This window comes from Passer montanus, unplaced genomic scaffold, assembly GCF_014805655.1.
Source record: "Passer montanus isolate IOZ18808 unplaced genomic scaffold, ASM1480565v1 scaffold14, whole genome shotgun sequence".
Classification (NCBI taxonomy): Eukaryota; Metazoa; Chordata; class Aves; order Passeriformes; family Passeridae; genus Passer; species Passer montanus.
In genome coordinates, this window is record NW_024360941.1 from 15006127 (window position 1) to 15029048 (window position 22922).

Below are 22922 nucleotides of genomic sequence, written 5' to 3' on the forward strand. Positions count from 1 at the left end.
AAAATTAATGAACAGCAGAGTGATATAAAAGGACTAGGAGTAAATTAAGCCTGGAAATTAGAAACAAGCCCATTGAAGTCCTCAGGTTATTCAATAGCTTCTGCAGAGGAAGAGCAGAGACAAAACACTAATTACTTTTAGTATGAAGCACACATTGCTTCCAAACCAAGGAAAAAGACTGTTTTACTCTGGAAGTCAGTTTTGGTTTCTTGTTCTTTTGTCATTATGATCCTGCTTAGGAAACATGGAACTCTGAGACCAGAGTTCAGAGTTGCTGAATGTTCTTAACGCCACTACCAGCAGAGCAATCGCTCTCACTGTGTGGGGCACAGAAATGTATAAATGATCTAGTCTTCTGACCCTCTGAAATGATAAATACAAAGAAATATCCTACTCAATTATCTAGAAGCAGATCATGAAACAAGAATTACTAGAATTTAAAGCATTATGGAAATTAATTTGACAGCTCAATGGTATTTCTATACCTCCATAATGATTGTGTAATATTAAAAAAAATGGACCAATGTTTTGGTTACCTTAAAACATTCCTAGTTTTCTCCAGTAATTAAAAGAATCTTTTTATCATACTTTTTGTGAAGATTGATTCTGATAATATAAATAAAAAGCACATTAAGGACATAGATTAAAAGCTTAAAGGGCTACAACTCTCAGTAAATTTGTCATTTTACTGGACCACACCTAAATGACAAAGGTTTCCTGAATTACTTCTCTAACTGTGAACTGCCATGACAATTAGTGTTAGAAAATACTTCTGAAGGACTGAAGAAGACTTCATCTTCCAACCCTTTTAAAAGGTAACTTTGCTTTTTTTCTTGGAAATGACAACCTTCAATTATCACATTGTAGAGAACCAAATGCCTTTGATCTGAGAACTTTGAGGTTTAAAACAAAAAAGTAATTAAAAAGAAAAGAAGAAACAAAGTGCATAATGTCAGAAAGCAATCAGAACAGAATAAATAAAATAACAGTCTGTTTATGGAGCAGAGACCAGAGAGGCTGTTTTATACCTCCGCAAGGTCTGAAAAGAGTGCTTGGCTTGTGCTACGTCTCAAAGTATCCCAATAGCTTCTGGGGACAAGGTCCTCTCCTTCTGTTTTAAGAACCTGCAGTTTCAAGAAGCACAGTTGTTTGAAAAACAAAAAACAATGGAACAACCATTTATAAACTTTAAAATATTTTCTAACTGATCTTCAAAAGCAGGGCTTGGTTCTCTTGCTTCTAAACAGTGACATTTTAACCAGTTACATGAGACTTTGTAAATGAAAGGAAGACTGGTCTATTACAGCTATTTACTTAATGCTCTTGGCTGCACCAAAAGTATCACTGGACTCCATCTTCCCAAACAAAATAAATTCAAGAAAGCAGAAGTGAAAATATTTACTAAAAGTATGTATCAAAATGGCCATTTAAACTCAGCATTTTGCCAGTGTTTTTTTTCTATCAATTCTGTTTTCCAGAAAATATTAATTAATATACTTATGAAATTAATTTTTTCATTGGTAAAATAAAAAAAAATCACCATATAACTAGTTATATAAAGTAATTTGCTATCAATTCTGTTTTCCAGAAAATATTAATTAATATACTTATGAAATTTATTTTTTCATTGGTAAAATAAAAAAAAAATCACCATATAAATAGTTATATAAAGTAATTTAATCTACTATTTATGACATCATTGCACCAACAAAGAAAGGCAAAAAACAAGCCTAGTAAGTTCAACTTCATCTGTAACATACTTATCAGGAAAAACTATCCACATCTGATGATCAAACTTACCTTGTCATGAGAATGAACACCACATTCTTTTATGCATACAATTCTATAATTATCTATTTTAAGGATTAATTGAATTTGTTTTCTTACTGGAGTTACTTCAGTCAATTGAATTAGTACTTCTGGCTGTGCACATTTCATTTCCATTACATGCATCACATCACAGTTATCATGTTCTGGTTGGCATTTGGCCAGTGAAAGCACTCATGCAGTACATGCCAAAGCAGTCTCAGACACAAATGCAGTATGCACCAGAACATGACTTGAAAGATTTAACTTAAGCAAATGAAAATACTGAAATATTTAACCCATTTAAAACATGACCATATGCTTTTTATGGCCTATGGACCTCAACGCATTTAAAAAAATTAGAACTGATTGGTCAGATGAAGTGAGGAGAAGGGCCTCATGCATGAGACAGCATGTTGGACTATCCCAGACATTTTAGGGTTGCCTCTCCTTGGAACCTGGGTATCTTCAGCTCCTGAGGACATCAAAGGAAACAAAAGACTGCTACACTTCTTGTTTAAGTAGGAGAAATGGAACCCCAAAATATCTGTTTCTGGAGATGAGGGATTTCTTGAATTGCTATACACCTGGGTATCCTTTGTATGGAGATCTCCATTTACATAGTGGGAGGGCAAAAAATATGGCACACACCCAGGCCTTATCTTGATAAAGTGCTTGGACATAGCTGCAGTCCAGAAGGAGATGTTTTTACTGCAGCTGAAAATTACATAAAGAGAATACCTAACTAGCATGGTTTCAGTTTGAAACAGGAGGAAGCATGGGAATATTGCAATCACTGTCCAGCAAGTTTTGCTACAGTAAAGCCTGATCTGAAATCTATTGAATCATAAGGCCTTGCATATTCTACTTTTTTTCTCATCATTGCAGTATGCACATCATGTCAACTGCACATTTTAATTCAACAGACTTCCTTCCTGCATATTGCTCCAATGGTAGGTGCCAAGTTCACAATAAATAAATTTGTGCATTTCTGAATAATTATATAACTAAACAAATTTTAAAACTGGAATTTCACTAGTTATCTAACTCTCCTGGAGCTGATCTCCTCACTTGGAATACCACAATAATGCCAACAAGACGAATTCTTCTATTTAAACATAAAATCAGTCTCTTGTTTAAAAACTGTTTTACTTCTGCCATGATCCAGAAATTAATCAGGTCATGATGAAGACATTAAAAACATCAGATGATCTTTTTCTGCTTCCTTTTCAGCCCTCAAAAATTATTGTAAAGAAGTTTACTGTCACATAAGTAATACAGGGAATATTTTCTGTAAAATCCTTTCCTAGTTCAGCATTGAAAGTTCTTATGTATTTGTTCTGTAGGTGAAGCATAAAAATAGGAAAGTTCTCTCCAGGTTTCTTTATGGAGGCAACAAAGAGGTGAAGGATACAATTGACTAATTATTCACACTATACACAAGGAAACAAATAGATGGATCAAATGACTCATGCAGGATGACTTAATTTCACACATTAATTAAAAATATGTCTACAGTTTATTGAAATGCATTTTCTACTTTCCCTTAAAATATTGTCTCCTCTGTTTCATATAAATAGAGAGCAACCTTTCCTCCTGATAGGCTTGCATGTTCAGCATGCATGCAATAATCTTTTATTCAGGTCAAGAATCCTCACATTTTTACTGATTAGCAGAAATAATTTACTTGATGAAAAAAATAAATACAATAGATTTTCTTATAGCATATTATTTCATCTCACTGGTGAAGACTGCATCAATTGAAAATAATTAGAGTACATACACTGTTAGTAGGAGTATGATATCCATAAAGTTGAAGACGCTGACATACAGCAAATATGGGCCAAGCCAAGTATCACATGTCAGAATGAAGACAAAAGAAGGGGGAAAAAAAGAATAGGTTAAGACAAGCAAACTTTACTTTATATATATTATTATTGCTTTTATTTGTTTTCAAAATGACAGTGAAGAAAAAAAGGATTCATTTTCAGTCTTACTCTTCACATTTTCAAAAGAGAAGTACAGGTCTTTAGAGATTACCCTCAGGAGTTACGTGCCATTTTGCCATCTTTACGTTCTCCAAAAGCTCATCCTTTAGGTATAAGTTTCCTTTGTTCAAAATAAACAGTCTCTGAGAGATTCAACAACTGACCTACAGTTTTGAAAAGCTGAGCAGAATAGGTCTGTCTGGGTGGGAAGAAAAAAATTCTTCTTTTTTTTCTCAGCGAAGGTTTAAGAAGTAATAAATCTTGAAAATCATACTTCCTGTGGTTTCAGGGACAAAGAACTGACACTCAGCATTGATGTTGGCAAAAGTATAACGGACACTGAGAAGCTCTGCTGATATGTCAAAACGTTTCTTATAATAAGGCATTTTTTCCATAAATATGCAAATTCCAAATGAACATAGGTTTTTTGTTTTTTGGGGTTTTTTTCTGCTCTCTGCTTGGCATAGATGTGTCCCTGATATTTACTTTTCCAACAGTAAAAGAATACCTGTTACCACTGCCATCCCTCAGACAAACCACCACAGACTCATTTATTTCTGACTTACCTTTATATTTGTTTGCACGAAATGCAAATCTGACATTATGCGAGTACCCAATATTCCACAAAAATCCATTTAGTTTAATGTATTTTGCATTGGTCATAAGAATTATTTAGTAAGAATTTAAATTTGAATATAAAATCAAAGTTTAATTGTAACATTTCATAATCTATTTCAAAACTACTATGTGGATAACAAGCACCAGGATCAGAAGGTCTACATGAACAGCTTAGTTAGTTCTGAAAGCAAGTGTGTAACTTGGTCTTCCCACTGAGATCTCTCAGTTATAGACAGTAACACTGGCTCATTACTATTCACTTTTCCCTACATTTCTAAACTCCACATGGAAGCAATTCTACTGTCATAACATCTACTACAGTATTCAAACACTATTTTTTCTTCATATAAATCACTTACTCTTTTTTTCCAGTAACTGCAGTTTAGGCTAAATATTGCTTTTTTTCTACATATAAAGTTACGCCTATTCTTTTAACAATATGGATTTAGTATTTAAAAAAAGTGATCAGTGAAATATATACACACACAATTTTGTACTACATAAAAAAAACCCCAAAGGAAATACCAGATGCAACTTTTCTGATTTTACTTACCAGCATTGCACGTTTTTCTTCATCTCCTTTTTTTTCTCTCTTCTCATTTTTTTTCCTGAAGATCTCTTGGAGCTAAAAACCAAACCATTTTGTTCATCTTTAGTGTTCAGCCTGTTTTCACATACATAACAATAGCCTTCATCATAAGGAACATTACAAACAGTATTAAAATGCAGTTCTTTACTGAAATATCAGTTTCAATGATACTTTATTGTTCATACTCATACCTTCATGTTCCTTCTGTGACTTAAACTATCACACAGAAATGGAAAAAGGAAATATTTTTTCCCACAAAGTAAGGGTAACAATTCTACTTGAGAGCACAGTACTAAGAATGCCATATTTAGCCAACCTGGCCAAAATAAAAAGGGGAAGTTTCACCCTTTTCACCACCTCCAGGCACATCCTTTCGTGTCAGGTTCTAATTAGTATCTCTGTGGTTATGTAGTCAGCTGGATCAATCTTTTTTTTCACATTAGTTTCCAACCTGATCAGTTCTTACTCCTGCTGGCATAAGGGAGGGGTAGAAACACCTGGTGGGGGTGAAACATTCCCCTTCAGCAGCAACAAACAACAAACTACTACTCAAGAGTAATTTATCAAGTACCCTTTCTTTTCAAGTCTGTTCAAAGAATACCTTCAGGTCTTGTAAAATACCCCTTTCACAACTATCTCAACATGAAGAGCTTTAAACATTACTTCTGAGAAAACCTCAAATACAAGATTTCAAACAGACAGAAATAAGCATATTTATTTTTGTAAAGTCTTCAGAGTAACAGCTGGATTATACTTATCTTTCTCTGCAAGTATCTGTTTTATTTAGGTATTTTTATCTATAGTAATACCAATTAATGTTCCCAAACCATTAGAAAAAGGTCTCATGGTGTTTAGCAATAGAAGAAAGCATTAACTATGATACCATCTAGGTCTCTACTGGACCTTCAGCTTTTAAAAAACTGCATGTGAAAATACTGTAGTGACTCATGTAGCATTTGTTATCCTCCAAGTGGGCTGGAAAAGGAATAAACCCTGATCTGAGAAACTTGCCCAACCTAGAATATGTATGTTCAGAACCAAACACCTTGGCATACAGACACAATTGTGGCAGTCCTTTCAAAGGAGCAATTTTACCTACCAGAAGTCTGGTAAAACTTGATAATGTAATGGCATGTACACAGAGCTCCACAGGGATTGGAATGTGAAACATAAAGTGTATGTGATAAATTTTACAAGGAAATTTTCCAAACTAAATTTCAGAATATCTTTATTTCAGAAAAAGCAGATGACTAAGACAAAGGAATCAGCAAGCTTTACTGCAGGGGTACGAAAACATTGAAATGAAGGAATTAAAACTTTAGTGATTAAGTAGCAAACACTATATTTATAAACAAAACTAATTTATAAACAACATTTTATGAATTTCCAAAATTGACTACTGAGTTCTGGAATTTCCTACCAGGCAAATACAGACCAGAACATTTTGTGTATCACAATACCTGTTTTGGATATGGGATAAATTGATGGATCTTGGTAAATTTTTTCAAATTTTTTTTGCAAACCTACAGGCACAAATTACTATAACTTATGCCAACAAGGAAAGAGTCTTGAAAGGATAGAGTACTACAAAGTGTGCAACCCAGAACAATGCAAAGAAAAAAGTTAAATGAACACAGAGAAACAGAAAGAAAATCCCTTGTGAAAAGTGAAGTGACAAGCCATCAAGCAGGAGAGAAGAGTGGCAGTAATTGAAAAACCAAAAAAGATCAGTAAAAAGCAAGGCATCCTTGGATGTATTTCCCCTGCCACAGAGGCAAAAGAGGTAGGATTCTGTTGCATGCATTATTAAAGCCCTTGCTAAACTTCTGGAAATGGATCTTTTGTTCAGAAAGAGTGCTATAGGATACCATTGACTGAAAAAAAGTGAATGCAAAAAGGGTCTAGGAGTACTTTCATAGGAACATTGTTTGAAACAGGATAATGAGATTGACTGCTGAAGGCAGCAAATACAAGATCTCCAGTAACAAGGGAACACAATCCTTCTGTTCCCTGACCTCACCCCTATGACATAAGCAAAGAGAAAAGCACAAACACCATGAAATTAGTTTACAAAAACAATACAGCTGTTATCAGAAAAATTAGGTATTTTTCAACTCTTCACTACACACCCTGTTTCCTCAAGAATCACATAACACATGAACCATGCTCCTCAAAGTCTCTTTATTTGTAAAACTGAATAGCATTTATTACCATTTTTGCAATAGCTGCCTCTAATTGATGGATAAATATTTTGCAAATGTTGGGGTAGCTCAAATGGCAACTTTTGAACAGTCTCCTTCTTTCAGGCATACAGGATATGATACATCATATTCAAGCAAGGCGAGTAAAGATGTCAAATATATGTTCTAGGGCCAGTTCTATCTTATCTGCAGTATCACTGAATCAACTTCTATTTTCATTTATACTTTCATTACACAAAAATCTATCTACCTATCTATTTTAGTCTTTTTCACTTCAGATCTCATATTCTGACTTAAGGGTTCTGATTAAATTTTTGAAGGATGGCCAGTACCTAATGAAGCAGAGTTGCACTCAAGTTTAATCTATACAAATTTGTTAAATACAAGAATCCCCTACAATAGGTATGAGACAGTATATCTAATGTTTAAAAAATCTACTTTCTTTCTTTTATCCACCAAGTCTGCTAACAGAAATAAGGAGAAACTTTAGTCAGGTATCATGACAGAAAACAAATACATAGCAGGATGTGAAGAGCGATAATTAGAAAGAAATATGTAAAATCCATAGTTAAATATTATCCTTGTTTCCCACTTTGCATGCTGATTTTATTTCATTTTTAGCATCAGTTTCTGAAAGACAAAGCCTCTTACTTCAATTTCCTCCCATTTATCTGTTGTAATGGGAGCTCTTTTTTCTTTTAGAACAAACTTGTCAGTCTATTCCACCACATTCTGTTTAATTGAAAGATGCTTCCGTTTTCTTCTTTTCCTCTATTTTTTCCTTTTGTTAATTAATCCAATGTTTGCTGGTTTGTTCCTCCAACTGGAGAAGATGCTTATTAAGAATTAGCACTTACAAGGATGTATACAGTTAATAACAAATACAAAAAAATGACCAGCATGCCACAATTTGCAAGCGGTATCACCTTCCAAAATAAATTTGGAATTTAAGCAGACACCTTTTCTGCTTAAGCTATGTCACCAGAACAAGCCCTCAGAACTCAGATCTCACTTCCCTGAAAAGGAGAATTGAGGCAATTTCAGCACATTAAGGAGAGTTTCTTCCATATTTCTATTTTCTTAAGGATAGCATAGTTTATTTGAATCAATTAAGAAACCACACACAGGAAACTAGGGTGTCTTTATTTTAAATAAATTTGGCTTGGACACTTAACTACATTCCATGTGTCTGTTTCATTTTTTGTATTTTGCTCCAACTTCTTCAATAGGTCAATGGGCTTTTGCTCATGTGTACTCACTGTATTTCTTTATAAGCTCAACTACATAAAAATCTATGGAGATAAAATGTATGTCTTTTACATACATTTTTCCAACACCTGATTAAATTCTTATAAATGTTTTATTGCATTAATCATCTGTACTTGTTCAGTAGAAAATTAAGGCCTTGTGTAGTCTTCACAAAGCTTGTCTACACCACTAACCCACATAATTTTAAATGTTAATTTCTAAAGAAATGTCAAAATCTATGTTCACCATAACTGAGTGCTTCAGTGTAATCCCAGACTGCTGCTGCCTAAGGACACTAACAATTTAGAGATCTCTGGTTTATGGTTCATTTTTTTTAGCATAAAGCCACACAATTATTGTAAATTCAGAGTGGTCAATTTTCTGCATTTCCTTTTTTTTTTAATGATCAGTCACTGGCATTTATTTAGAATGGCATTAATTATTCCTCCTATTTCTTTTAAAATCGGAAAATAAATTAAATGAACATAAATATAAAATAGCCCTCTTCTTACTGCAAGATCATTCTCCTGAACTTAGTGCATCCTACTACCTGAAAACTTATGAAATATTCAAATTTTAATTTGAATTATTATTGAATTGAATATTGAATATTTATCATGATAAAAATGAATATCTAGTGGACGATTTAGGATTTTCAAAGATTTTTCCTCAAGTGCCAAATTAGTCTTCATTTTCAAATCTCCCCAAGATGTGAATTTTTCTTCTGAAGTCTAGGCTTTTTAAAACTGTTCATATTTCTTACCTGAACAAAATAAACTCTGCTTAAATAATTAGTAAGATGAATTTACAAAATTGCTTTTTCCAAGCTGTAAACAGAGCAAAGCTCTAATTTGAAAAATACTGTAATTCAAATTAGTAATGCAACAAAACCTTGGATGCAACCAAACTACTGCCAAGTTCTAGGTATCCTGCCATCTGTTCCCAAGCATGTGGTCAAAGTCAGTTTCCCCTGTAGGAATATTCTCTGTAAAAAGAACTCACTGAAGCCCAGCTTAGCAAATTGCTTCAGAATATGGATTTATGGGCTAAACTAGATATATGTACAGTATGTTTTATTTCATTACAGATCTTGTCCAAAACAGATGATAGTGTCACATTAGGTCAGTCAATATTTTCAGGTCACTTGCGATTATCAGCAGAATAAATGGCAATGTGAGGTGATCTCTCAGCAAAAGATTCTTTTACAGGTCCTTTCATCATTAGAGCAATTAAATAACTCTGCTAACCATTAAAACATTTCTATTACTTTAATAGCCTATCTGTCACTTACAGTAGCAAGTAGAAGATCCAGAACAAAAACCAGAATTAAACTTCAAAAATAATTATATACAAGACTCCTGTGCACTCTAAGAAGGAGCTTCTATTTTCAGTTTACATTAAAATAACCCTTAATACTAAATCAGGCAAATAAACACTACATTCAGTGAAGAATAGCAGATAATATTCTCACGACTACTGACATCATCACATTAGTTTCAAGATTACATCCAAAACTGAAAATATACATACCACTAAGAATTCTTTTTTGTCCACCATTTCATTGCCATCAGTATCGAACATGTTGAAAGCAATTCGAAAACCTGCATGTGGCTCTGACAAAAAAGAGCCAAATATTCAATTATCATTTCCTTGGAAAGAAAGCAAGTATAATACTGTAAGAAATTGTATGGTGTCCCTTCATAAAAGCTAGAACCTCAACAAATTTAAACCAGGATGTTTGTGTACATACTAAACGCAAATCATAACATCTGTAAAACAGTACAACCCTTGTTATTCAAATAGAAGGCATGCTCGCAAAATTAGAAATAAAACACAAAATATTTAAGAATAATATAGAAGAGTGTTAGTTCATTGATAGAGTCCATTTTATATTACAAACACAAATATATAGCAAATAAATTTTCTATGGAAACGCAGTGTTCTAAAAGACACTTTAAAAGATTTTGAAAAAAAGGTACAGGATGCAACTTCAGGTCAAAGTAAATGATATGCTTAAAGACACTCAGTATTTTCTTGTTTACATGCTTAGAGCCATTTCAATTTGAGATCAGGTCAGAACTTCAAATTATTTCTGAAACATGGCCACTTTGAAGGTAACTGTAAGTAAAGCCTTTAGGCAACATTTTGGGGATACCCAGTGATTTGCAATATGAATGAATCATGGCCATAAGTTAATTCAGATAACAAACAATTCTTCTCTTTATGGAAGAATCATTGATGCAATAGTGGAAGATACTAAGGGTTCAGGGTAAAGTTCCAGCTCTGATTCATAATAGAAATCCAGTTCATGTCCAAAAAAACCCAACTAATGAATTCAATAGAAGTTATTTAATTACATGTAAGTGACAGACAAGTAAAAGTCTTTGCCTCTTCCCAGAAAACACCTATTAAAATATTAAAATAAGTCTGTATCAGGCTTAGTTTACGCTATTTAACTTCAATTTTATGGGACATAAAAGAAGAAATTAGTTAGTGTTTCTGATATAAATACTTTATATTTTACCACTGACTCTTTGATTTTGCCCATTATGCACTAATTGATGAAACAAACCAGCAATAAAGTGTTTCTTCTGTTCTCCCTATATTCAGTGTCTCTTATGAACTTCAGCATATTTAACTACAGATTTTGTAGGAATTTTGAACAAGAAAATAAATTTAAGCTCTTAACTGAGGTTTAGCTGGAGCGTATGGCACAGCTTCCTCAACAGCCACTGAAAGGTATTCTGGATAATAATGCATTTAAATAAAGCATAACACAAGATTCCAGAAGGGCAAAAGAGGTTCAGAGGGACATAGAGATGTATGGTGTAGCTTTTCATATGTAGGAATGGGAAGTGTAATTTAACACACAACAACACATTCAGAGCTTTGAAACTGCAAGGAATCTTTTAGACTTTTTCTCCAAAAATACTTACTTGTTAAAATACATAAGAGGAATAAATATTCTGTGTAAGATATCACACCTGAAGACAAAAAAAAAAACAACAAACAACAAAACAAAACAAAAAAACCAAACAAAATCAGAAAACAAAAAGAAAACAACAAAACAAAACAAAAAAACCAACCAAACAAAATCAGAAAACGAAAAGAAAAGAAAAAAGATGCCATGTTAGTTTCATCTTGTCTTCACATCCTAAACTTGAAAACACTAAATCTGTATATAAGGAGAATTTTTGTACATGTGAATATGTACATATGCATATTCATACTTGTACTTGTATGCATGTAACTATATTTGGTCAATAAGTTATGGGTCTACAATATTCATCTATGGCTTGGGGCTTTTTGTTTGGGCTTGTATTTTAAGGGAAGAGTACATTAAACATGGCAAGTAAATTGACATTCAGTGGAGCACGGCTCATTAAACAGAATCTGGATAGACTCTTAAAAGCTAATATAAATGATTTATTCAATTTTCTTTCTAAAAACCCCACCAGTAATTAATGATAATATTCTCTAACAGTATGAAAACATTTACTTTCAGAATATTCATAGTGCTTCCTCCTGATACACGCCATTTGAATACAGTTCTTGACTTTATTAAGTGTTTTTTAAGTGCATGTACTATATTAACTGAAAACTTGATCTCATAATCTTTTTTTTGCAAGATTACAAAAGGGAACCACACTGTGCAATGGCACTTCCTTTTCTCTTCAGACGTGATTAAGGCAAAATTTAAATTGGAGATGAAGTCAATACCCAAATTGTATGTCTTGTACCATAAGCTGTACTTGTTCCTTTCTAGCTCTGGAGTAAGGGGTAAAGAGAACCTCACAGAATGTTCAGAGCAGTAATGAAGAGAAGCATCTCATAGTTTAACAAGAACAGAAAACAACAGCTTGCAGCTCTCCCAAAAGCCTTTAGTTCCAATGACCTTTGAGGCTGAACTAGGGAAACTTGTTCCTGATTTCTAGCAAATTGGTTTTGTCTATCCACTGAAATCAGAAGTGTAAGTCAGCCCACAATCTTAGATTATTTCAAAAGAGTGAATAAAGAACTATTTAGATGCCTGAGAGTAAAGATGTCTATCAGCTAGGATTTTCAAAAGTTGCTGTCTGTCTCCTTGATTTCAGTCCAAGTCAGGTGCAAAAGTTTTTCCAAAAACAACTGCATCTTTGGATGTTTAAATATCTTTTAAAATCTGATTTAACTGAAAATGTGACAAACTAGGTAAGCAGTCATCTGAATTTTTTTTCACTGAAAAACCTGTACAATTAAAATTAAAAAAACATGTGTCATTCATGTGGATTTTACTTCCATTATACTTCACATCCCATCTTTTGATTCAAGAGCAAATTTAAGTCTTCAGAACCAGTATTTTATTACTGTTAGTAGATCTAGTTAGGAAAGCTACTATGATTTTTTTAATACCACCTACTCTTTTTCTCAATTTACACATTATTGAAGATTAGCAATGATTAAATACGGGCATTTGAGTAACACATGCTCTATGCTTTATCTTCTTGATTTTATACAGAAGCTTTCAGAAATTAAGTTTTCAAAGGCCTGATTGAATCTGTTTGGACAAGCACCTATCAAGAAATCAGATACCTCAAAGGCTCTCATTCACTGATGGAAAACATTCTTTAATAGCCAGTCAATAAATGTAAATATATTTTTTAGTTTTTTGATGGCACCATCTTTGTTGTAAAACAGGAAGAAAGTGCAATTGTCAAGTAGTCCATCACAGGTATGAAGAAAGCAATAGAAACGGCCTTGAAAGCCTTCTCTCCTTTTGTTTGTACTGGCATATTGTAGCTGCAGACAGATAGTTCTGGTTGATTGCTCTGAATGTTATAGGAGAGAGGCTCTGAAATGATGATTGAAGGGGAAGAAAAACTTACGCTAGGATAAGAAAGAAGAGAAGGAGGGCACTCAAAGGAAAAACATAATAAAAACTTAAGGTCAGTGGGCATAAATTGGAGTGCCTCAACTGAATGACGTAAATCCATGGCAAAATAAATGGACATAGGCTTTTGCTAATTGCTTCATATGTGCATGTTAAAAAAAAAAAGAGTAAGAAACAAAAAAGTAAAGACTACGTTATAACTAAGGAGACCTGAATTCTATTTCCATTTCTTTAACCAATTTTATGCTATCAGTCATAAGACCCATCATATTCTCTTATATTTTTTATAAAACTAGGCAATATAACTCACTTTTTCAAAAACATGCTGAAAAGATATCCAACTACTGAAGTCTAATACTAATTTTACCATCTTAATTTGAGAGTTTGGGTCCTACCAATTCCATTAACTGGCAGAAAACTGGAATAAGATACTGTTGAATCAAGACTACGCATGTTGCAGACATTTTATTACAGACTTAATAAGCAACATCTAGATACATTTATAAACTGATATTGTACTGATTTACCAGATTCTGAGGCTGAATTTTTATGCAATTAATATTTCAAAAGTCAACTATATAGAAAGCAGCCTAGAGCAAAGAAGTACACTGAAATACAATGAAAAGATGTGCCAATTTCTGCCTCTCTGTGAGTGTTGGCTGTAGACTCAGGAAAAAAAAGTGAGTGCCTCCATGCACTAGAGAGCCTCCTTTGAGAGTATATCCATACTACTTACTCCTTGAATAAATTTGAGCTGCATTTGAGTTATATTAACCAATTACATGCATACACTTAATTGGAATTCTGTTGCTGGTGTGCTTATTTTAAACTCCCATAAAGTGTCCTTCTTTTATAACAAGCACTTGTGTCTGCTTTTGAAAACATTTCAAATGCACCACCACACCTTTGCCACTCTGAATATAAGCAAAGAAATATGTGGATTATTTATTATAAATAGCTTTTAAGTGTCTTTAAAGCCATCTTTGTTTTATTTCCCTATGATTTTTTGTTGTGAAGTGATAGAGCTTATTAAGAAAGAAAAAAATACAACAGAGGGGACCAGGAGTGACTGTTACTAATAGTGTGAGTTTTAAAAGCTATCAAAGCCCTCACCTGCAGAGTTTAAAGGAATATATAACATTTCTGAAACTGTCTCTTTGTGTTGTGTTCAAAACGCTTTTACAGTGATATAAGATACACTACTGTCTTTAGAAATAATCACATTATTGAACCTATTGAAAAGAAGTAAATAGATATTGTTTCTTTACTGGAATATTCTATCTATAGTGCAGAGATCATTCATGGCAACAAACTGAACCTGAAATATTCAACAGAAGCTTAACAAACTCTGAGTCCCCCATCACTTAAAGAGGGTAGCTGGAAGATGGCATCATTAAAACACTGTAGAGTTTACATGGAACTTTTCCATGCTGTAAAATGCAGAAAGCAACAGCAAGCAATTTCTTTATTTTTGAAAATTGGACTTAGATTGAAATACACCATCACAAAAAAGTTAATAGAATGGTAATTTGGTTCAGGAAAATAAACTCTCCTCAATCACCTTTCTCATTAAGATTACGGAAAAGTTTGGATGATCCTTTCCAAACTGGTGGTGTCTCCATAAGAATCTGATTCAGCTCCTAAAAAATAAGGTTTAAAAATTTTTAAAACATATATTTCAGTATTTAATGAAGTACTTAATAGATTATTATTAAATTCTAGGATATCAATATAAAAGACAAGGATGTGCATGCAAATCTACCAGTTAATTGAACATCAGTTACCACAATGATTGGAAGTACTCAAGCGCTCCGTAAATTTTTGCACACACAATTCTGCAGGAATTACTCATCTGCATGAATACTAAGTGTGTGCTCAGCTGGAGAGAGACATGCAACATATCTGTGGCTGAAATAACTCACCACTGCTCCCATTGACTTAAGCCAAGGATAAGTCCCCCTGGACTTCAGTAAGGTTTTCATACAAAATCTGAGCAACTGTTCTTTTAAAACACTCGACCTGAACTAAAGCAAACTTCACCCAAGAACATGAATGTACTTAAAATACAGGGAAACAGACAGAGTCCTTTTGCACTTATACAAATGAAAAAAAAGAAAAAAAAAACAAGAGGCACTTAAACACCACAAAAAGGAGAGAGTGGCATAACTATTTCAGACAGTTTGGATACACCTATTACACCTAGACATTAAGAAATGCAGTCAGATATAGACTGAGGGAGAAACTGACAGATGCTTGAGAAAGTCAGTAAGTTCAACAAAACAGGCACCGCAGCTAAAGTATCTGTAATTCTAGATTCAGTTGAGTGTGATGTGACAAAAATAAAGAAAATAAACTCTCCTGTGCCTCTAGATTTAGATCACAAACAAAATCAACTACCAAAATGTATGGTTATAAGACAAAACAGGAATTATTGCTCACCTGCTTTGAAAGGGATCGCCACTTTTTAGCATCTGCAAAAAAAGAAATTGTTATGAATGCACAAGAATTTAATTATGCCAGTGTGGTGTCATAAAAATTGGGCTACATCTATACTGCATTTTCTACACAAAGAATTATTTGCCTCACTTCATGAGTGCAATTGTCTTTATGTTATTAAAAAAGCCTTTAACTTAATACATACCTAAAGTCCTAACTTTAAAGAACCAATTCAGATGTATTTTTTAATTCAACTCTGCTTCAATGAGGGTAAAGACCTTCAACCTCCAAAAATACATCCTTAAAACACCTAACAGGAAATACAGGTTCTAACCCCTAGTAACAATATTCTGAAATGATTATTTAGTAGCAGTAGTATTAAAATGCAAATTGCAAGGAGACCTGGATTATGACCCTTGCTTCATCGACCACTGATACTTTCTAACGCAAATACAGAAAAAAAGCTCTTGAAACTACACCAAGTGCTAAGACACCCTTCATCCCTTCCTACTAACTCAGATTTCTTTTCCAGCCTCTGTCAGGCTCAATTCTTTGGTAGCTGTAATTGAACAAGAGCTGTCCATAATCATTCAAGAATTCAAAACTTGAGGCTCATCACCACCTTCTCAAGAAAAGCATTTGTACAGATTCAATATTATAAGACATTGTGAATACCAGAATTCACAAAGGTCCAGAAAGTAGCATTTCATGGGGTCAAATTCATAAGAAATTTTTGGTGGGTAAAGGCTTCTTTTTGTAGAGCAAAAGACGCTTTGTTATTAGAAATCCTCTTCTTATAATGAACTTCATGCTCCATTAAATAATTAAAACAATACACAAGCTACCCACTATGGTCTTTCATCAATTCATGGTTAGAAACTGACTGAAATTTTAATTTTACATCTTGGTAAAGGTTTACACCAAGACTGTTGACAAATCCCACTCTAACTATGGTGAAGTTATATCATGCAACATCATAACATGAACTAACAGATTTTCATAAGCTTTTCATTTAATAATCCCCTAAAGCTATCTCAATTGCCATATAAATTGGTGTATGTTTATGCCTACCATAAAAAAAATTGGAAAATAAATATATCTAATTATTCAATCAGATAGTTTCCCAGTCTCACCACGTCATGTACATATTTTCTTCCTAGATAAGTCAGTGAAGATTTATATGTGTGTGTATGTATATATATATATATAGGTATATTTCTTACAGTTCAGTATTAAGCTAAATTTACCACTGTTACCACAAAGGGGAAAAAATATATTTAACCTTCCCTTAATTTGCTTTCTCAATATATAAACATATATTCAGATTATAAAAATGTATCAATAACAATTCTTAAAAATAATGTACATTCTCAAATGAAAGCCTGAAGGCTGAAACAAGTTAAAGAAAGCATTTATTTTATATTTTTGTAATAAATACCTGGATTAAAATGTTACATTTTATAAAAGAAAATATACTCTTACCATATTAGTTAGTGTTTAAGCAAAAAAGGAAGTGAACACCCTCTTGACTTTTGTAGGGTTTACATGATTCCCAAAGTAAATCAATCACAATAGACACATTCACTCCATCACAAATATCATTCAGGACTAATATTATTAGCTTTTCTATAAAGCAGACATAAGAGCTTCTATTATTATACTTCAAAGGGCATTTTTGCTTTTTGACAAAACTCAAGACCTTTCTACTCTTCATTCATAAAAACCTCAGGTATACATTCTTTTTTTATTATGCAAAATAAAAAAAAGACGGTCTAGTATGTCAGCCTCAATGGACCCAATTATATACAACTTGCATGCTATTTATAAAATTACCCCAAAAATAAAAAAAAAATGTTTAGAATGTATGATTACAAAAATTCCTTCCTTAAATGTACTACTTTCAACAGAGCAAGACAAAAAATTGACTTGCCTAAGAAGACAAATGGTACTTTGGCAATACTGCAGTACAAAGGTTAAAATTGTCATAGTCAGAGACAAGAAGCTGGATGTGGTAATCTGTGGGTCATCTATTTCAGCTGTTACTTCCTATTTATCAGACTCCTGTCTCAATTTCCCAGACAACATGACCTGCACTAGAATGAAGTGATCCACTTCTACTTAACTGAAATCCATTAAAAATAGTTATGTCAGCCATGTAACCTCTGATACCATGAAACCTAAAAGACACACAGGTTACTTTTGTTTTTGGTCTCAGATGTGAACTGGATGAACAGAGAGGATTTTGACAGAAACAAGGTTTGCTACACTGAATTCAGAAGGATGCCTGAGTGTTCAACTCCAGATCTCTTCTCCTTTTCCATGAGATAAACAGAATATCCTTATGCACTTAATGATTTTGGTTTGGTTTTTAAAATCTGAATACTTGCTTTATGAGAGGAGGAAGCAGAAATTCATTAGCATGGAAAAATCTTAATAGCAAACCATACATAGAGTGTGCTCTAGCCAATCAAAATGTCATAAAACAGAGTTAAACCAAAATGTTTTAACAATGTCCAGTATATACAGCACAAATGCTTCATAAACATACACAGTGAAACCCAACTCCACACTAACAAAAAAGGGAAGAATTGAAGGTCTGAGCAGAGGAAATAGATAAAAAGTGCTGATGTGTATTTGTATATTTGTATTAACTTGTGTGATAAGTAATCTGCTTCCTCTCTTTTAACTGCAAAGCAAAAAAAAAAAAAAAAGATTTGCTTTCTGGTAAGAGTTTCAAAGTTTTGCAAGTTTTCACCATCTAAGCTCTATCTTCTGTCTTCACTGTTACAATGAGATTATATCTTTATTCAAAAGTTGTTACAGAAGTTTTGATCACTGATATGCCATGACTGAATTCTTTCCTCATTTCATTACTGTTAACAGAACAAAGGGGGAAAATCAAACATCTGCACAGAATTTTCTTCCTCTGCCTGTTTTAGCACTGCATTTGACTGTTCTCTATAGTAGCTTTGTGGTGTAGACTGAATTAAGGAAAACTTAGGGTGGGGGATTATACATGTCACACCTGAGCAAAGATATTCCCGTTCTCCAGAAGGTGTGTGGTGCTACCAATGCACTGCAAGCCTGAGGGCCAGGAAATCAAACTAGAGCAGAAAGGGATCACCTTACTATTTAGTCACTCTTTGATACTTAAAGCAAAGATTTTGCAATAAATGACCTAAAGTTGATAGTTAATTTTTCATTAATTAACACATAGTACTAACACTGGCAACATTTAAGTGTAGAAAGTTGATTCCCTGGGGGACTAAAACTCTGACTCAAAGCATGTTATTTAGAAAGCCATGATACAGTTATACGTTATATCTTATCTTTAGTTTTTTAGAGAATGTGTATGCTGCCTGCTTACAGAGAAACCATACCAAAGAGAAAGCAAGAACTGTATAGCAATACAGGCCTGCTCAGAAAGAAATTGTGTCAATGCAAATGGCACAAATTAACTTGTCATCTTTCATCACGATTGAGCTGTTTGCAACCTTTAAGACAAGAATGTTTAACCAGCATACAGATGTTTACAATCTAGTAACAATAAGGATACTGCTTGTATGCATTTGAACACATTAAAATTCTTTTTACTACAATCCGAAACAGAAGTAGGAATCAAAAGCAAATGGGAAAATAACATGGACCACGGACATTTTCCCTAGCAGTTTTAGCATGGTAAAGCTCCTGCTTACGTTTGGGTTCATCACTTGTAACAGCCTGGATGAAGTCGTGTGGAGTCATGTATAGCTGTCCTTCAAATTCTAGACTGGCAAACCTACGAAACCGTTGCTCCCGCGGAGTTGCATAAAGGTGTAAATCTTCGAAGTCTGATCTGTTGTCTGTAACCTTCAAAGACAGAAGAACAGAGTTTCAATCTATGAAAATGGTTTTGATTTACAACTGTCACATTCACCATAAAGAAACTGTAACCATAATACTGGTAATTCATAAACTCAAACATATCCGAGTATTTTTCTGTGGTAAGAGCTGAAACTACCATTCGGACTTCACTGCTATCATTTTCAGTCTTCTATAACTTTAGCAAAAATCTCTATGTATTGAAATTGGTAGTACTACCCAACCTCAGAACAAAAAATTAAAGAGAATTTTGGCTCCTGAATCATCAAGGGGAACTTTAACTCAAGGAAGCCATTGTAACTTCAGCAGGCAGACTTTAACCAACTCTGCCAAAACTATTTCAGTTTTCTGATAATTCCAGAAGAGAACAGAGTAATACTTTTCCTATATTGCTTCTTAATATAGAGTGCAGCTGTTGATAGTAATATACCTTCATAATATACTTCAGTGTAAAGCTTCCATATCTGTGAGAACTGAAGAAGAGAAGAGCATAATTATAATTCCAGAGTTACAAAAGTATAATACAGCATTAAGTTCAAATATCACGAGAGTCTGTGTCAGGAGTTTCTGGTATATTTCCCATCCAGCTGATTTAAATATAAACTTGGCAGTACAAAACTGTAAATATTCTAAATTCTCACATCTTTCTATGGCACTGCCAAACCTTTAACAGAAAATATGCTGCTGCTATCTGAAAACTCTTTTTAGACCATAATGAGGCAAGCTCCTCTGTGGAATCATTATCTTGAAGAAAATGTAAGTATCAACATTTTTTCAAAGATGAAGAAACCAACTGATTCCTAGAAGGAAAAGCAATCATATAGGTAACTTCTCCCATTATGTTGAAATAGGAATGCAGCATCTTATCAATGAAATCTCCCAACTTGCTCATTATTCCTGTCATTTAATACAGTATTCCTAAAATTCTCCATCTGTCTAACTAAGGAACACACAATTTAACTAATATTATATTTTCTTTTAACAACTAAGAAAAGATAAATGCACTTTTTTTTTCAGAGAGGCATCTAAACCCAAACATAAGTTGTAAGATGTCTGCAGTGGCTGTCCACTAAGAGATAACTGTCCTCAAATAGAAACACAAATTTTTTTTCCAAAATCCTTCTAAGAACAGATTACAGATTTTAGCAATTAGAAGCAAAAACACATTTATACTGAGTAGTCAAACATCTGGGCTCACTTTTCTTCAGCTTTTCAAACAACATCCTTAAAAACCAAAACATTGGTGAGACTACGGCAGTCAAAATTTTATGGCCTCAGTTGTAATCAGGAGATTAAATTAGATTTGTAGAAGAGAAACATCAAAAATTAATGTGCCTAGAGGAGGTCAAACACGTTCTATTTGGAAAAAAAAACCAAAAAAAGATGTTTTAAAGGGGAGTCTTACTACTTAATACCTTATCCAGGACATTTGAGCCAGCCTTCTATAGAGACAAAAGACTATTGACTGTGTATTTCTCTTTCTGGACTGTCTCTAGTTCTTTTGAAATCATTGTTCCATGTGTGTATGTGGGAAAATGTTTTGTTTCAAGAGACAAATCTGTCATAGAAAGTAAAATTAAGAGAAAGGTCAATACAATCATTTAATTTTCAGTAGACTGCTAACAAATATTCTGCACTCCTGCCTGAGAAGCAGCTCTAAACCAGGACTTCATGTTTTTTATAACTGTCAAATGATTTTATAAAATTCTCCCAAATTAAATATAAGGAGAAAAAAATAGTCTAATAGCCAGACCTACAAAGTCATCTTAAAATGACACAAAGAAGCAGAATTCTTTTCTAACATACCTATATGCAAGACGAAATATTTCTGTCCTATCTCACTGTTTGAATATTTTGGTCTTACTGATCCTTCAGCAGTCCAGTGGCATTCAAGCTATGCCTTCAAGTGGGAAGTACACAAGTCATTTGTTTTGATAGAACTCGTAGTGACACAACTGATTATCCCTGTATTTGAAGTTTAATAATCTATCTTTTTTTTGAAATGTATGTTATTTTATCACTATCAGAAACATGCTCGTGAATACAGTCAGGTTGTAAACACAAGTAATAAAGCAATATTTCTGCTTTATAAAGCAGAAATAAGCAGTAATAAAGTCAATTTTCAGAAAAGAAACAGCTTCAAGGCTGCATTACACACACTGTATGTATAATAAATTGTGATCAGTCATAATCAATCATACACAATCATGGAAATCTCTAGACAATGTAATTCTCAAATATCATTTTAGTTTTGATCACTGTCAGTATTTAGAGAGCATGTTGAGATTCTTTGCTCTCAAGAAATTCTCACTGTCTCAGGTACTACTGCTTAATATTTCATTTGAGACGCTCAGAAAAATATTTGCTAAATTCTCAGACACATATTTCAATATTATCTTAAGGACTCTATGCTCCTACAAGTATAAAACAACATGCTGCAAACATGGAATTTTGAAGACATGCTTAAAATTTATGCATGTTACTACTCAGGTCTGCAAAGCCTTAATTTCTGCCTCATTTTTCAATCTAGTTACTCTCTGACTATATAGCAATGCCAATATTTCATGCTCTGGCTCAAAATCATGGTAACCTGATATGAATACAGCCTGCCCCCATAAAGAGGAGTATCTCCCTAAAGGCCCAATACCTGCATGACCTTGCTCTGGTGCTTCGTGTTCACTTTTCCAAGCATCAAACTGGAGAAGGGAACTGCTCTGACTGAGAACTTTTCTATTGGTGGTGTTATTTTTGAGCCAGATAGATGCCTGGGTCTACCCCACAAAAACCCAGGCCACAGGAGCTTACAGACTATGAAAAAAGGAAATTCCACCTGTTCCAGCAGCAAGCTCCACCTACACCAAGTGAGGGAAAATGGTGGGCTTAAGCATTATTTTATTCCAACAAGCTCCACCTACACCAAGTGAGGGAAAACGGTGGGAGTAAAACCACCACTTTATTTTGAACTTGGTGGTTTGATCTGAAAGAATCAAAACAACTTCTTGCAGTTATTGATCCAATATGAATTTAAATAAACAAAACCAAGGTTTAATATGTATTGCATCACCGATTATTACACTGAATGCCTAAATAAAAGCAAAGTTTGGCTACAGAAGACTCCAGACACACAATCAGCAAACTGACAAACAAAACTTTCTTTGGAAATAATATTATTTTTAACCAAATTTCTTTTCAGAGCTTTATTGCTTATATTATGCTTAATAATTTATGTATCATACAGAACATTTTTTCTTGTATAAAAGCCATAATTACTGCGAAGTAACAAATATTCTAATTAAAAACCAGGA

The 22922-nt window shown here is 33.5% G+C and overlaps 1 protein-coding gene across 1 annotated transcript in view; it reads right to left on the reverse strand.

Annotated features, from left to right (window-relative positions):
- Window positions 1–22922, reverse strand: part of MICU3 (mitochondrial calcium uptake family member 3) — a 52370-nt gene that overhangs the window by 19576 nt on the left and 9872 nt on the right. The window contains exons 2-9 of the mRNA XM_039699955.1: window positions 19452–19605; window positions 15760–15791; window positions 14882–14960; window positions 11387–11434; window positions 9981–10063; window positions 4966–5037; window positions 3590–3628; window positions 1029–1124 (exon numbers count right to left, since the gene is read on the reverse strand). Coding sequence (XP_039555889.1) covers window positions 1029–1124; window positions 3590–3628; window positions 4966–5037; window positions 9981–10063; window positions 11387–11434; window positions 14882–14960; window positions 15760–15791; window positions 19452–19500 — 498 coding nt within the window. The 5' untranslated portion in view covers window positions 19501–19605. The remainder of the gene's footprint in view (window positions 1–1028; window positions 1125–3589; window positions 3629–4965; window positions 5038–9980; window positions 10064–11386; window positions 11435–14881; window positions 14961–15759; window positions 15792–19451; window positions 19606–22922) is intronic.